The sequence below is a fragment of the Canis aureus genome, chromosome 31, assembly GCF_053574225.1.
Source record: "Canis aureus isolate CA01 chromosome 31, VMU_Caureus_v.1.0, whole genome shotgun sequence".
NCBI classification, from domain to species: domain Eukaryota; kingdom Metazoa; phylum Chordata; class Mammalia; order Carnivora; family Canidae; genus Canis; species Canis aureus.
Window position 1 is genome coordinate 25,383,584 of NC_135641.1, and position 14,761 is coordinate 25,398,344.

Here is a 14,761-nt window from a genome sequence, read left to right on the forward strand (position 1 = left end):
TCTCTTATGCACTCATAATTTAAATAATTAATTTGAGAAGCCCCTAAGTGGTTTTATTTATATTTACCTTAATGTTTATTTCCTTAAACCACTAAAATGTATGCACCATAAGAAAGTTGGAGAATCAACAGCTGCCAATTGGAAGAGCCCTAAAAACAGCCATGTGTCTCCATGTACTGTGCATGGATCTGCAGCCTCATCACCTGGCAAGCATTTAGAAAAGCAGAATCTGTGTGGCTCAGTAGGGTAAACATCTGCTTTGGGCTAGGTCTTGCTCTGGGGTCCTGGGATCGAGCCCCACATCAGGCTCCCTGCTCAGCGGGGAGTCTGCTTCTCCCTCTGCCCCTTCCCTTACTTATGTGCTTGTACACTCGTGTTCTCTTTCTCTCTCAAAGAAGTGAATAAAGTCTTTAAAAACTGCAGAATCTCAGGCCTCATCCCACACATTCTCAGAGTCTGCATTTTATCAGACTCTGGGTCTTTTGAACATTGATATTTGAACAACATGTGAGGCATCAGACCATTTTTTTTAGATTTTTAAAATTTATTAATTAATTCATCCATTCATTCATGAGAGACACACACAGAGAGAGAGAGAGAGAGAGAGAGAGAGAGAGAGGCAGAGACATAGGCAGAGGGAGAAGCAGGCTCCATGCAGGGAATCCGATGTGGGATTCGATCCTGGGACTCCGGGGTCACACCCTGAGCCAAAGGCGGCAGACGAGCTTAACCACTGAGCCACCCAGGCATCCCTGCATCAGACCATTTAAGAACAACAACAACAACAACAAGAACACATCAATTAAGTAATTAAATGACTTTCTGTATGTTAGTTATTCAGCCTACATTTACTGAGAGTGTAACCATGGCCGAAACTTAATGCCAAGATGTGGAGATAGAAAGAAACTGTAAGTGGGCTTTACTTCTTAGGAGCTTCAGTTTGCAGGAGGAGAGAATGGCCATAAACAGCTAAATGCAACCAGGTATTATAGATGCTGTGATAGATCTGAACTGTGTACGAGGCACAAAAGGGGCTGCTGTGTGAATCCCTGTGTATGGAACTACTCTCCTTCTTCCCATGTGCAGCTGTACATGGATATGCTTGAAGAAGGAAAAGAACGGTGCTTTTTTTTTTTAAGTGCAGTAAATTAATTCAGACTTCACTGATGATCTGAGTTAATTATTCCCTTGTGCTTTTTCACTACAATCACATATTAACTACTCATTTATCACCTCCTTTGCTAATAAATTCTTGTTATTTTTCCCTGCTGATGGGGGCTTTTATTTTATAAAGAGATAAGTGAGCTCTTCATGCAGGTAGGTAGATGCCTTTCATACATGCCCAAACCATGTTCCTAGGGCAACTGTAGTGGGTGAAAACTCAACTCCCAGCATGTAGCCATATCTACTTCTCGGTACTACCACCTTTGAACTCCTAGACTAGCAAGGGTAGCTGCAGAAAGTATGCATGCCTGGGTTCTTGGCAGATTTGCTTCACTTGCTTTTCAAATTAATGCTATGCATTACAGGCTATTTTATGGCAGTGAGTTGGCATAAAGAGTATTTAAGAGTCAGGAATATGTACTTTTACACCACTCACTCTTTAGCTGCCTCATGGTGCTACGTCTGGCACAAAGCAAAAATCTTTTGAATATTTGCAGAATTCTTTGCGATGATACGGAGTTTTACCTGGCAGGCAAGGGCTAAATGTATTTTGTATGTGGGTAGGCTTTGGATGGTGAGGAAAAGGGTAAGGAGGAAACCAAGTTTGTAGGCATGTGGCTGGAACTACCCTCCTTCTTCTAAAACTAAATGTTTCTATCTTAGATTTTATGTATCCCTGAATTGTTGCAGTTTCCTAATGGTGTGTTTGTTTTTGGCTTGCCTGCTTGATTTATTCAATGCCCCGTTAACTCACAGTGCCTAAAAGTTCCATTTGGATTTCCCTGGCAAGTGGGGAGGAGGACAGGCCATGCACTAATGTGAAGGTTTACAGCTTAGCATTGCTAGTTGCAAGTTACTGCAGCTGATTCTCTTCGGATGTTTTTCTCTAGGCGAATCACCACCTGAGCTGCTTCTTTCTCTCTCTTTTTTAGTATTTTATTTATTAGAGAGAGAGAGAGAGAGATGAGTGGGGGGTGAGCCAGAGGGAGAGGGAGAAACTCCCTGCCAAGCAAGGAGCGCCCCCTCCCCCCCAACCATGGTGCTGGATTGGATCCCAGGATCCCACGATCATGACCTGAACCAAAGGCAGACCTTTAACTCACTGAACCACCCAGGTACCTGAGTTTCTAAGCCCAGTGCTTTCTCATTGTTTGAAAAAAACTGTGAGAATGGAAAGGATCCCACTCCCCCAGCAAGTTCAGAGACACAGACACACATACCACATGCACTTTGTTCTTTTGTTCTTTCTATTTTGCCCTCTTCCTTAAACATGGAAATTTGCCTTCTCTCTCAAGTGGACTTATTTTTCCTGCAACTAAGAAGCATTTTCCTTTGCTTAATGTGTTAAAATGGTGAACCATAAATCAGAATTCTCGAAACAGTTCTTAGTCTGATTTAAGGTAATTAAGAGCTTTTCGTTCTAGCTATCTCAACTAGTTATGTTTCCCTCCAAAGGACCCATTTTCTCCCCGCCCCCTTTTTTGGACCCATTTTCTATCCTTCATCATGTGGGTGTCTGTTTTTTAGACGTTTACCTGCTCCTCCACACCATTTTAAAATGTGAGATGCACTCCGAAGAATGAAGGAAGAGGCCTATGATGGTCAAGCTTGAAAAACTGAAAATTATGTGATAATTATGAGCTTATTACTAGGGCTTTTAAAAAATCTTAATCTAATATTCACCTGGAATAGACAGTCTAGATGTTTGTTGTTTTTAAGTTATTTCTTTTAAAAATACAATATGTCAGTCTTTTGTGTAGTTTCACCCTTCCAAGACTGTCGTCAGCCTGTGCCTCACTTTATATTCAATTTTCGTGTTAAAAATATAGGCAGGAGGGAGCCTTGGATGGCTCAGTAGTTGAGCATCTGCCTTTAGCTCAGGTCGTGATCCCAGGGTCCTGGGATCGAGTCCTGCATCAGGTTCTCTGCAGGGAGCCTGTTCAATGCTTCAGCAGTCTCTGTGACAATAAAACGTGGTAATGTATAAGAAGGAGCTCAGAAATCTCTTTTAAATTAGGTATGAAGAAGACATAGGTCCAGAGAGAACATTCGAACCAGAAAATTAGGCTGTGCACTAGAATTTGGTAGCACCAGCCTCCATCAGCCTAGACCTCCTATGCTGATGACTTAAGATCTCATTTTGAGGGTTCTTTTCATATGTTCTGACGTTTCAAGGCAGAAAAGAACTTGGTGACAATTCTTTTTTATTTAACAAGTGTTAAATATTTTTTAGTGCGGTATTTGATCAAAGGAAGGCTAAGTTAATTTCTTGATTCTGACTGCCCATTAGACTCATTCGGGTTTTAAAGGAGTACTGGCACCTGACCCCTCCTCCCTATTTTCTTTCCCCCATTCCCAAGATCCTGATTAAATTGATGTGCGATGGAATTTGGACATCGGCATTTTTAGATACACTTTCTTGGTGATTCTAGTAAGTAGCTAGTGTTTAGAACCACTGAGTAGAGTTATTGAAGGTTTATGAGATTTATGACCCTAATAAGGATATGGATAAAACATGTCTCCAGATATGCACACCCAAAAAGGTAAGAGAAACAGAAATGTTTCTATGTGATGTAAGTCATTTAACCTTTCTAATCCTATGGGGTCTAAAAATAGGACTAAGGTAATACTTTACTTAAATGCAGTGGTTCTCAAGTGTGGTTCCAGGACCAATAGCATCAGCATCACCTGGGTGTTTATTAGAAATGCACATTCTAAATTTTTTTTTTTAATTTTTATTTATTTATGATAGTCACAGAGAGAGAGAGAGAGAGGCAGAGACACAGGCAGAGGGAGAAGCAGGCTCCATGCACCGGGAGCCTGACGTGGGATTCGATCCCTGGTCTCCAGGATCGCGCCCTGGGCCAAAGGCAGGCGCTAAACCACTGCGCCACCCAGGGATCCCAGAAATGCACATTCTAAAACCCCACCCTGGACCTACAGAATCAGGAGCTCTGGGGGTGGGACACAGCCATCTGTGTTTAACTAGATCTTTCTGAGATCCTAGTGTCCTCTAACATTTGAGAACAATCAGCACAGAGGGTTGGAGGACTAAGTGGTAACCTTTAAAAATCTTAGCAGTGATTGGTGTATAGTATGGGTCCATAAAGCACAATACTCTAAATATAGTGTTGACTGGTTGGTAGCCTAAATATAGTGGGGAGCTAGGTTGAACAGCTACTCTTCCAACTCTAAGACTATTATTTATAGGGCAAAAAGGGCCCAAGTGAACCATCTCCAAGGTGTATCAGAACAATGAATCCAAGCCACCATCCTTCCACTATGCCGTTTAGATTCTTTTTTATTGAAGGCCTACGTCATAATATTTTGGTATTATCCCAAAGCAGCTCACTGAGTGATAGAACCTGCTGCCTTCCCATTAAGTATTGAGCATCTAAAATGCAAAGAAAAGCTACTTATCTACAAATATTATTTATTATTATTTAAATACTATTTTTAGAAAGAAAGAGACAAATAGAGAATTTTTTTTAAAAAAAAGGAAATTTCCTTTTCCTAATAGGATTCTTTGCAAAGTATTTTTTAAAAATTCCATGCCGTAAAGCCATAGAGCTCTTAGTCCTATATCTGCACCTCAAATCTTAGAGATTAGATGCTCTCTCTTACAACAGCATAACATTAGTATGCTGTCCTGTTTGGTCAGTGATCTTGAGGTTTCTTGATATGCTAACTCCTCATAACTTCCTGCCTGGATTGTATATAGATTTCAAAATCAGATGTTTTTTATTCTAATTTCTCCTAATCTCTCCTCCATGTACTTCTAGATTAGTCTTTAGTAAATCATTTTGCAACCAAGTTTTTTTTTTTTTTTCTCAGAAATGCTTGGTGGCTCCCCACTGTGTACATGATAAAATTTAAACTACTGACCAGACGTGCAACATACTTAAAAGTTTTTTGTTGTCACTGCACGTATTTTTATTACCTATTAGTATGATTTTACATTCCTATATTTATGCTATCTTAATAACTTGCTCCTTATTCTCCAGGCCCTAAAGTATTTTAACCTATGCCTCTGTTGCTGGTCTTTCTGCCAAGTAGGCTTGCTGTCCATATCAGAATGTTCAGGGACCATTTTCATGCTGTGGTGAAGCCTTCCTTGGTTCCTCCACCTAGACATGAGCTTTCCTTTATCTTAGCTCCCAGAAGAGCTTGTTTCTCCATCTTACTATATTTTATCTTGTATGGTCTTTATTTAGGTACATATTTTTTTCCTCTTCTACTTGATTAAAACATTACTGAAGATAAGTACCAAGTTTTACACACCTCAGCAATCTACTCCCTGCCCCCAAACACCTTCCCTATTTTGGCTAAATATACCTGACCCCTTTAGACCAGCTTTTATGTCACTTCTGAGAAGCAACTCTGGTCCTCATTCTTCTCAAAATTAAGACTACTAATTAAACTGAAGAGAGCTAGAATAGGGAGTAATTGCTCCACAAGACAAAAAATTATATGTCAAGGCCAATGAGAAAGCAGTAAAATGGCAGCAAATGTATGTGTTTTAAGAGAGCTATACAGGGCAGCCTGGGTGGCTCAGCGGTTTAGCGCCGCCTTGGGTCCAGGTCCTGATCCTGGAGCCTGGGATCGAGTCCCACGTCAGGCTCCCTGCACGGAGCCTGCTTCTCCCTCTGCCTGTGTCTGTGCCTTCTCTCTCTCTCTCCCTCTCTCATGAATAAATAAATAAAATCTTAAAAAAAAAAAAGAGAGAGCTATACAGGGACACCTGGGTGGCTCGGGGGTTGAGCATCTGCCTTTGGCTCAGGCCGTGATCCCAGGGTTGTGGGATCAAGTCCCACATCAGTCTCCCTGCTCAGTGGGGAGTTGGCTTCTCCTTCTGCCTGTGTCTCTTCCTCCCTCTGTGTCTCTCATGAATAAATAAATAAAATCTTAAAAGAGAGAGAGAGCAAGAGAGCTATACAGTTGCATCTCTAGTAACTTCATGTGTGTATTTCCTTTCTGTAGGTGATTTTCTGCCGCCCCCCCCTCCACCTCTAGATGATCCTGGTGCTCTTCCATCCAGCCCTGGAAACTTCCCTCCTCCACCACCTCTTGATGAAGGTACTTTCAGGGCACAGGTAAGATCTGTGGTTGAAGTCATATTAATAGGCCATGCTAGGGAGCTCATGAATTCAGTGATCGTTTCTGTGGTGGATAAACATTTATCCGGAGCCTAAAGAAAGCTTTACAACTCACAGAGAGCTAAGGTACTTTAATGCAACATCCCCAGCTGAAGCTTCTCAGAGTTCTGCTGGCTTGCATTCTGAAGCTCCGGAAATCCTTTTACCTACTAATTTTGTTTTGAAACTGCAAGCCATTTTTTTTTAGGAGTGTCAGTTCTGAATTCCACATTTTCTTGTTTATCCTGGGGACCCAAGCATGCTTTTTTTATTGCTTTGTTTCTCTATCCACAAACAGTACATTCTACATGAGTAAGAGTGGTATTTTAAGGTTCTGATTGGTCACCATGGGTCCTAATCGGTCAGCCACATCTTTCTACCCTAAGCACCAGCAAACATTCTTGGGGTATTCTTTTCTGAGTGAGGTCAAGGATGCATATTACAGTATGTATTGATTATATACAAGTCTTGTGCTCCAGAGAGTGTTGATTGTAAGTAACTCAGGGTTGGAATCAGAAGCAACAATGGAAGTACTTAGCCTTTGATCATGTAGAGCCACTGGTGACCAGATGCCAGCATTTGGGCAACTAAATACTATTCATATCAGGAAAGAAACCTAAATAACAAAGTTATAGAATTATTGTTGTGTTTTATGGGTGATGATGTTACTATAGATAATATAGAAAAGAACCCAGTCCTTATCTTTTAGTGAAACGTCAATATATTTGGGAAGGAAATTAATGGTGTCTGGCATTTGCCTCAAAATAAGAGTAAAGGGCTAATGTGTGAGAAAAAAGGTGAAAGAAAGATTAGTTATGAGTTGGTAATTCTTGAGTGCATGGAGGTTGATTCTGTTATTTGGTTTACCTTGATATATATTTACAATTTCCCATAGTAAGTTTTAGAGAGGAAAAGCCATGGGGACTGCCTAAATGGTTTAGTCCACTGTCTGGCTTTCCTTCTCCTAAATTTTAGGTTGGGAGAGACAAAGGAAGAAATGATTCATTAATTCAGCAAATATTCCGTGTGCCTGTGTGTATACCTTTATAGCACTAGGAATTCTATAGCAAAAAGACAAGGTCCTGCCCTCCTGAAACCCACAGGTTAGTGAAACTGGTTGATAGAAACAAAATGCCTACATTGATACAAAGTGCATTGGGATGAGATCAGGGCTCTGGGTTGGAGGAAAGGTGGTCCAGAGCCTTTGCTGAGAGGGGGACACCTAAGCAATGATTTGAGCAGGGGACAGGAGTAAACCATGTTGAGTTTTTAGGAGTATATTTTCATATAGGAGAACCTAATGGAAGAAGCTTTTTCTGGAACACCTGGGTGGCTCAGCGGTTGAATCTCTGCCTTTGGCTCAGGACGTGATCCCAGTTTGGGGATCGAGTCCCACATTGGGCTCCCTGTGAGGAGTCTGCTTCTCTCTCTGCCTATGTCTCTGCCTCTCTCTGTGTCTCTCATGAATAAATAAATAAAATCTTAAAAAAAAAAAAAAAGGTTAAAAAAAAGAAAAAGCTTTTTGTACTTTTTTTTTTTTTTTTAATTAGTGTTTTCATGTTCTTTGGGCAAATACCTAGTAGTGGAATTACTGGATCATGTGGTAGATCTATTTCTATTTTTAAAAATATTTTTTTATTCATGAGAGAGAGAGAGAGAGAGAGAGGCGCAGAGACACAGGCAGAGAGAGAAGCAGGCTCCATGCAGGGAGCCTGATGTGGGACTCGATCCTGGGTCTCCAGGATCAAACCCTGGGCCAAAGGCAGTGCTAAACCACTGAGCCACCTGGACTGCCCAGCTTTTTGTACTATTGATAAAATTATTAAGTTCCAGTTATAACCAGTGACCGTCAATTCAGTTTGGCACCTAGATCTTTTAAATCTATTAAAAAAAATTATGTCTTAGATATATATGTCATGGATTTCCTACAAAATTCTTGAATTTCCTATAAAACTTTGCTGATAAAATGTAGGAAGCTAGTAAAATCAAAGCTCAGATTCCAGTAATGGATAGGAGTCGTGCAAAGTCTATATTTCATGCAACAGATAGGTCCTCTGGCAAATAGAAATAACATGATCACTTTTACTTATTTTTAGTCATTTTTTATTAACAATGGAAAAAAAAAGCACCTCTTAAATTTGTCTTTTATATACCTTTGCTCTTATTTGGTCCCAGGCTGTTCTTTGCATATTATTGAATTTGCATAATTAAAAACTTCAGTCTATTTGCTCTCTTAGAATATAATGGAAACTATTTTCTTGCATTTTAAATCTTCAGTTCTAAAAAGCTTGTTTGACCTTGAGACAGAGGACTTGTGTTTGACTGATAGTTGAACAACTTACTCTAGTTATGTGTGTGTGTGTGTTTTAAATATTTACTCTTTTATTTTAGAAAGAAAGAGTGAGCATGCAGGGAGCAGGGGCAGAAGGAGAGGGAGAGAGAGAGAGAGAGAATCTCAACCAGATACTATGCTGAGCTCAGAGTCTCACAAAAGGCTTAATCCCAGGACCCTGAGATCACAATCTGAGCTGAAACCAAATGTTGGTATGCTTAACTGACTGCACTCCCTAGTTACAGAGGCTCCCCTCTAGTTACATGGTTTTGAACGGATCACACTAAATCCAGTTTTTCTCATAATTGAAAGTAAGGTAACTCTCCACCTCTACATGAAATACAGGTGGACTTGAAATTGCCAAGCTATAATGGCTATACAGTTATATTTTTTAAATATTTTACTTATTTATGAGAGACACAGAGAGAGAGAAAGAGAGAGAGAGAGAGGTAGAGATACAGGCAGAAGGAGAAGCAGGCTCCATGAAGGGAGCCCAATGTGGGACTCGATCCCAGTTCTCCAGGATCACACCCTGGGCTGAAGGTGGTGCTAAACCACTGAGCCACCCAGACTGCCCCAGATATTTTGATTTTATAACTATTCGTATATAAAAATAACAACAGCATTAGTAATACGGTTTCCCTAAAAGGTTTAATTAAGAAAAATTCAAGCAGGAACTTTCATTAAAATTACAAATGCTTTTCTTCTCAATGGACCTTGTCCTGATAACTATGGGAAAATCATGACTTTGTTATTTGTTTGTTTGTTTATTTATTTATATGATTTTATTTATTTTACTGAGAGAGTGAGAGAGAGCATGAACAGAGGGGAGGAGGCAGAGGGAGAGAGAGCAGAAGACTCCCTACTGAGCAGGGAGCACTGATGTGGGGCTCTATCCCAGGACCCTGGGATCATTACCTGAGCTGAAGGCAAATGCTTAACCTACGGACCCACCCAGGTGCCTCCATGACCTTGTTTTTTAAAAGGAAGGAAATAAAAAACTGGTTGCCATGTTGGCTTATGATTTTTGCAAAATAGAAGGAAGGAAAAAAAAATAACACCGATGGCAATGGCAATAACCCACTGCCAAATGGGAAAGGACAGGTCTGATAGGAGAGGCATGCTATTCTTGAATATATGGAAGATCGTTGGCAAGTTCAAAAGAAAACCGGCACACCCTTCCCTTGTGTGAGCATGATAGTGACTTGGCCCTGCTCTGGTCAAATTTGAAGCACCTTGGAATAGGAACTATACTAGAGCTGAAACTAATATAGTTACCAGAGAAGATTTTGCACTTATTCCTGTCACCTGTGGTGAAACCTCATGTTCCCAAGTCCAAATTCTAGCTGGTAAGTGTGTGTTTTTATGTAGAAGCCTGTTTATGTTTCCAGCCAAATTTTCAGGTCTGAGTCCAAAGAATGTCTACTAAGTCTGACTATAAGAACTATTAAGGTTTTCAGGGCCAAAGGGACCTTAGAGATCATGCAGTCCAACCCTGACGCCAGCCATTAGTTGAGCCGCTTCAAGGACTTGCTAAGTGAATTAATTTCCTGTGTTTGCAAATGCGGGAAATTGAGACTCTAGAAGGTATGGATCCTCTAATCCATATGTGATCTTGAGAAACTAACTTCTGGATTTGTCCTCCTGTTGTAACAGATGACATTGCACAAGATTTTGCTTTAGTCCTGTAAGGCTATAAGGTTCAGATGGGGGGATTACATGCTTTTATTTGGAAGGATCAGGTGCTGCTGGACTTTTGCTTGGTGCCCTGAATTTTTTTGGTGTTCTGAATTTTTGACACCTGCTGTGCACTTTTTTCCCCCAAAGGCAAATATTTAGTGTCAAAAATTCCTGTATTGAGAATTATTGTTTTTGTTTTGTTTTGTTTTAGAAAAAGAATAAATCTTGGAAAACAAATGAGGGCTTTATCTTTCCTTTTCTGTCAGGATCAATCCTCAATACCTGTGAGGATTGGAGTGACCCATTTAGTGGCTACTTCATTCATTCATTTAGTCTCCATTTATTCATTATAAATTGAATACCTTCTGTAAGTCAGGCACCTAAAACTAGGGATTTTTTTAGAAATATTTTATTTATTTATTCATGAGAGACAGAGAGAGAGAGAGAGAGAGAGAGAGAGAGGCAGAGACACAGGCAGAGGGAGAAACAGTCTCCATGCAGGGAGCCCTATGTGGGACTCCATCCCGGGACTGCAGGACCATGCCCTGGGCCAAATGCAGATGCTCAACTGCTGAGTCACCCAGGCATCCCTAAAACTAGGGATTGTGGCCTTAGAACATGGCATCATGGGTTGGTGCCCTGAGTTTCGACCTTGGGACTGTATAGCATTATTCTGATCTGATGCCACAGTTGGTAATTTCTTCTTATTTCAGCCCACTAATGGGCAGGTCTATAGCATTGCTTAGAGTAGTTTCACAGGGGAGAATGCCTCATAGAATTTCAGGTTTACAAGGGAATTAGAGATCATAGTTCAAGTCCGTTTCTTTTGTTTGGACCTCTTTTTTTTTTTTAACAAAATATTTATGGGTGGCTATTGTAGGTGAGATGATGTTGAAAGATAAGAAGATGATGGATCACATGCTGTACCTCTGAAACCCATTTGGGAGATTTACACATACGCAGCTCTTAGACTAAGGTGTTCCGTCATAAATTACTTCTTAGTCACCATGCTCTGATCAGAAGTACAGTCCAGGTCCTCAGGTGTGGTAGAGGGTGGGGGATACAAATTAACTGGCTGGAGATCTAGGAGAAGGATTCTTAGGAACAGTTTCAATCCAACTGAACTTTGATGGCTGGGTGGGACTTAATTTTCCCATGGTAGGGAATAGATCTTTCAGCAATAAAGTAACACAAATAAAAGTACTGAAGGAAAGCATAAAGTAGTGTGATAGGCCTGTATTCCAAACTGTAGACTTCACCCTTTATTCTGAAATCATCAACAGTTTACTGCAAGTGTTTGTTAATATTTTAAATATAAGGGTGACAGCCCCAGATCTGTTGTTGGATGCCATGTGGTGCTTTTAACACACCAGCAGGCATAACCTGTTGCGTTGGTGGGAAACCCCATGCAGACAGCTCTGAGTTGCCTGGTACACTTCCTTGAGCTCCTCCGGGACTTGTCTCCTGATTTCTGATGGCTTCGAGGTCAGGTGCCTGATATTTAATGTCCAGTTTTTATGACATCTATGTTTGACTTTTCTTTGTGACCTCCTGTTAATGTCTCCTCTCTCTCTCTCTCTCTCTCTCTCTCTCTCTCTCTGACCCAGTCTCCAGGGATTTGTATATTTTGAGTTTTCATCTCCCCCTTTATTCTGGCAAGATGTGACTGCCGTCACTCAGGTCCCGCCACCTTCATAAGCAGACCGTGATGCTGTTGCCTGTTACTCCCTATGTTAAAATCTTTATCTTACGGAACTGAAATTTGTCTCTTTATGATTTCTTCCCAGTGATTTTCTTCCTCCCCCCTTAGAGCATGCTTTATGTGCAAAGGAATGGTTAGGCCAGGGAAGGGTTAAGTGAAGTCTGCCTCAAGACGTTGAACATTAAGAGCTGCTGAAAGAGGTGACTTTTCTGAGGACCAAGTAAGAACAGAGTCTCATGAGCTGTGCACTGAGTTTGGGGAAGTTCCCAGAGTTAATTGAAAAAAGAAGGAAGAAAGGATACCTCTGAAATCATTTATGGTCTTTAACAGTCTGTCGGCCAGTTCATTTCTTGTACAAAAACATTTTCAGAGCTCATTTATGCGTATGGTGGATGGCGTATTATTGTCAGCTATCCACTTACATCAATAATAATTTTATTTTATTTTTATTTATTTATTTATTTTTTTAAAATAATTTTAAAGTCTACTGTAGTGTTAACAGAGTTGGCACTGGATTCTGTGTCTTGGGACTCTTGCTCTAGTACTATCAGGGTCATGGGGGTGGAATAACAGATTTTTTTACTTGTAGGCGCAGAAGACTCAGATCCACAGCCATGGCTAAGTTCTTTCATGCACCCACAGATATAGGCAGCAGGACTTGCTTTATATGGCTTTGGCCTACCCTATTCTAGAAGTCAGTCCTTCCAACTGCCTGTTAATAGGGTGCTCAGAAGGAGGATTCTGAGTAGAAGAAGAGATCCAGGCTGGAAAGGCTAAGAGTAGAGGTAACATGAGGTCCTGTTAGAACAAAACCAAAATAGTCAGAAGCTCGAATCCACTTGGAAGTGCTTGTCTTTTATGCCCAGTGTGAATACAGGAATATCTGGATCCAGGAGAACAGATTAAAGGACTGCTTCTTTCTGGCCCTTTACCTTGTTCCTGGGCCTTGGGTTAGCAAACCCTAGTTGGTGTTCAGGGTGGTTTGTGACCCTGGTGACAGCAGTAGCTTCATGACTGTCCCCTCCTGTTCTGGTCTGCACTGGTAGGTCAGTGTGTCGTTAGCAGAACTGGTGGGTCTTTGGTTTTGGTCAGTGTGACTTTTTACAAGTGAATTTCAAAGGTTTCCTATTTGCTTTTCTTTCTGAATCATCATCTCATTGGGTATTTGGATGAGCCAAGAGAGATATTTTTGGTATCTACACTCATAAATGCTTCTTTGAAAGTAGTAGGTCTAGAGCCTGTAGGGGGTATTCCAATATTTCATTTAGCAATTTGAACCTTTTTCATGGAATGTCATAGTTTTCTTTCTTTCTTTCTTTCTTTCTTTCTTTCTTTCTTTCTTTCTTTCTTTCTTTCTTCCTTCCTTCCTTCCTTCCTTCCTTCCTTCCTTCCTTCCTTCCTTCCTTCCTTCCTTTCTTTCTTTCTTTCTTTCTTTCTTTCTTTCTTTCTTTCTGATTTTATTTATTTATGAGAGACACAGAGAGAGAGGCAGAGACACAGGCAGAGGGAGAAGGAGGCTCCCTGTGGGGGCTCCATCCAGGACCCAGGATCATGACCTGAGCCAAAGGCAGATGCTCAACCACTGAGCCACCCAGGTGGCTTATTTCTTAAGGACCTTTTTAAAGAGGTAAATATTTTCCTGGGGATCCATAATGGAGTGTATGTACACAGACATGCTCATTCATACATATTAACCCGATCACCACTGCTGCTACCATCTTCAAGTAACCTAGGGCGTTTGCGTGCTTTCTATAGGGAAGGATTGTGGAGTTGCTGGATAAGAAGAGTCCTGTGTGGAAATTGGTTGTGGCCAGTGATGCTGTTGGATGTTAGGATAACCAAGGAGGTCAGGTTTGCTCTAGCTTTTGAGCTTCTTTATAGGGAATAATTGGCCATATTTGCCTATTTCAGAAAACGTTCTTTGCCCGCAGACAGGTGAAGAAATTGTAGTTGGTCTGTTCTGAGTCAGTGGAAATGTCCATCCCATTTTGCCTCTCCCAGCGAGAATCTTAGTGATTTCTTCAAAGCTGTAGTATGCTTAGTAATTTTTTTTTTTAATATGCTGTGTCTCCTAATGTAAACCAGTCAAACAGTGTAGATCAACTATTTTCAATCATGTTTCTCTATCAAGGAAAAATTATGATATCTGCACTCATACCTCTACCATGTGAGGTCTCCTTCCTGAGGCACCCAAAGAGTTAGGTTAGTAAGACAATTTGGAGAATGTGCTGTAATATTTTAAACTTTATAACTTAACCTCTTTTTAAAGAATAATTTCTCACATTAAATTGTATCACCACAGTATTGATAACCTCCAACTTTTACTTGTTTATTGCAGTGTGTCTTGTTTGCTGTTTCTCTTGAATTTATCATCCTGATTGTTTTATGTTCTTTTTTTTCTCTGCCATTAGTACTTTATCAAGTGATTTTTTTTTTTTTTTGGCAGGGAGGAAGCTTACATGGATGACTTAGGTCCTAAGTTTTTATATATCTGAAAATTATTTATCTTTGCCTTTATATTTAAGTGAAAGTTTGGCCATAGGTAGAATTCAAGAGTCAAGTTTCCCTTGTCAGCATTCAATGCAGGTTTCTGTACTATCACTTTAATATCATTCACTGTTGCAAGTGAGAAATCTGATTCCAGTCTGATTCTTTTTCCAGTTTTTGAACTTTTTTTGTTGGATCTGCTGGCCTTATTGTGGGAGTCCTGGTTTCACTGCCCTGTGCCTTGATACGGGTCCCTCTCCT

The 14,761-nt window shown here is 40.5% G+C and overlaps 1 protein-coding gene across 10 annotated transcripts in view; it reads left to right on the forward strand.

Moving 5' to 3' along the window:
- Positions 1-14,761, forward strand: part of LPP (LIM domain containing preferred translocation partner in lipoma) — a 604,338-nt gene that overhangs the window by 221,053 nt on the left and 368,524 nt on the right. For all 10 annotated transcript variants that reach the window (XM_077880053.1, XM_077880050.1, XM_077880051.1 and 7 more), the window contains one exon: positions 6,145-6,257. In XM_077880053.1, coding sequence (XP_077736179.1) covers positions 6,145-6,257 — 113 coding nt within the window. The remainder of the gene's footprint in view (positions 1-6,144; positions 6,258-14,761) is intronic.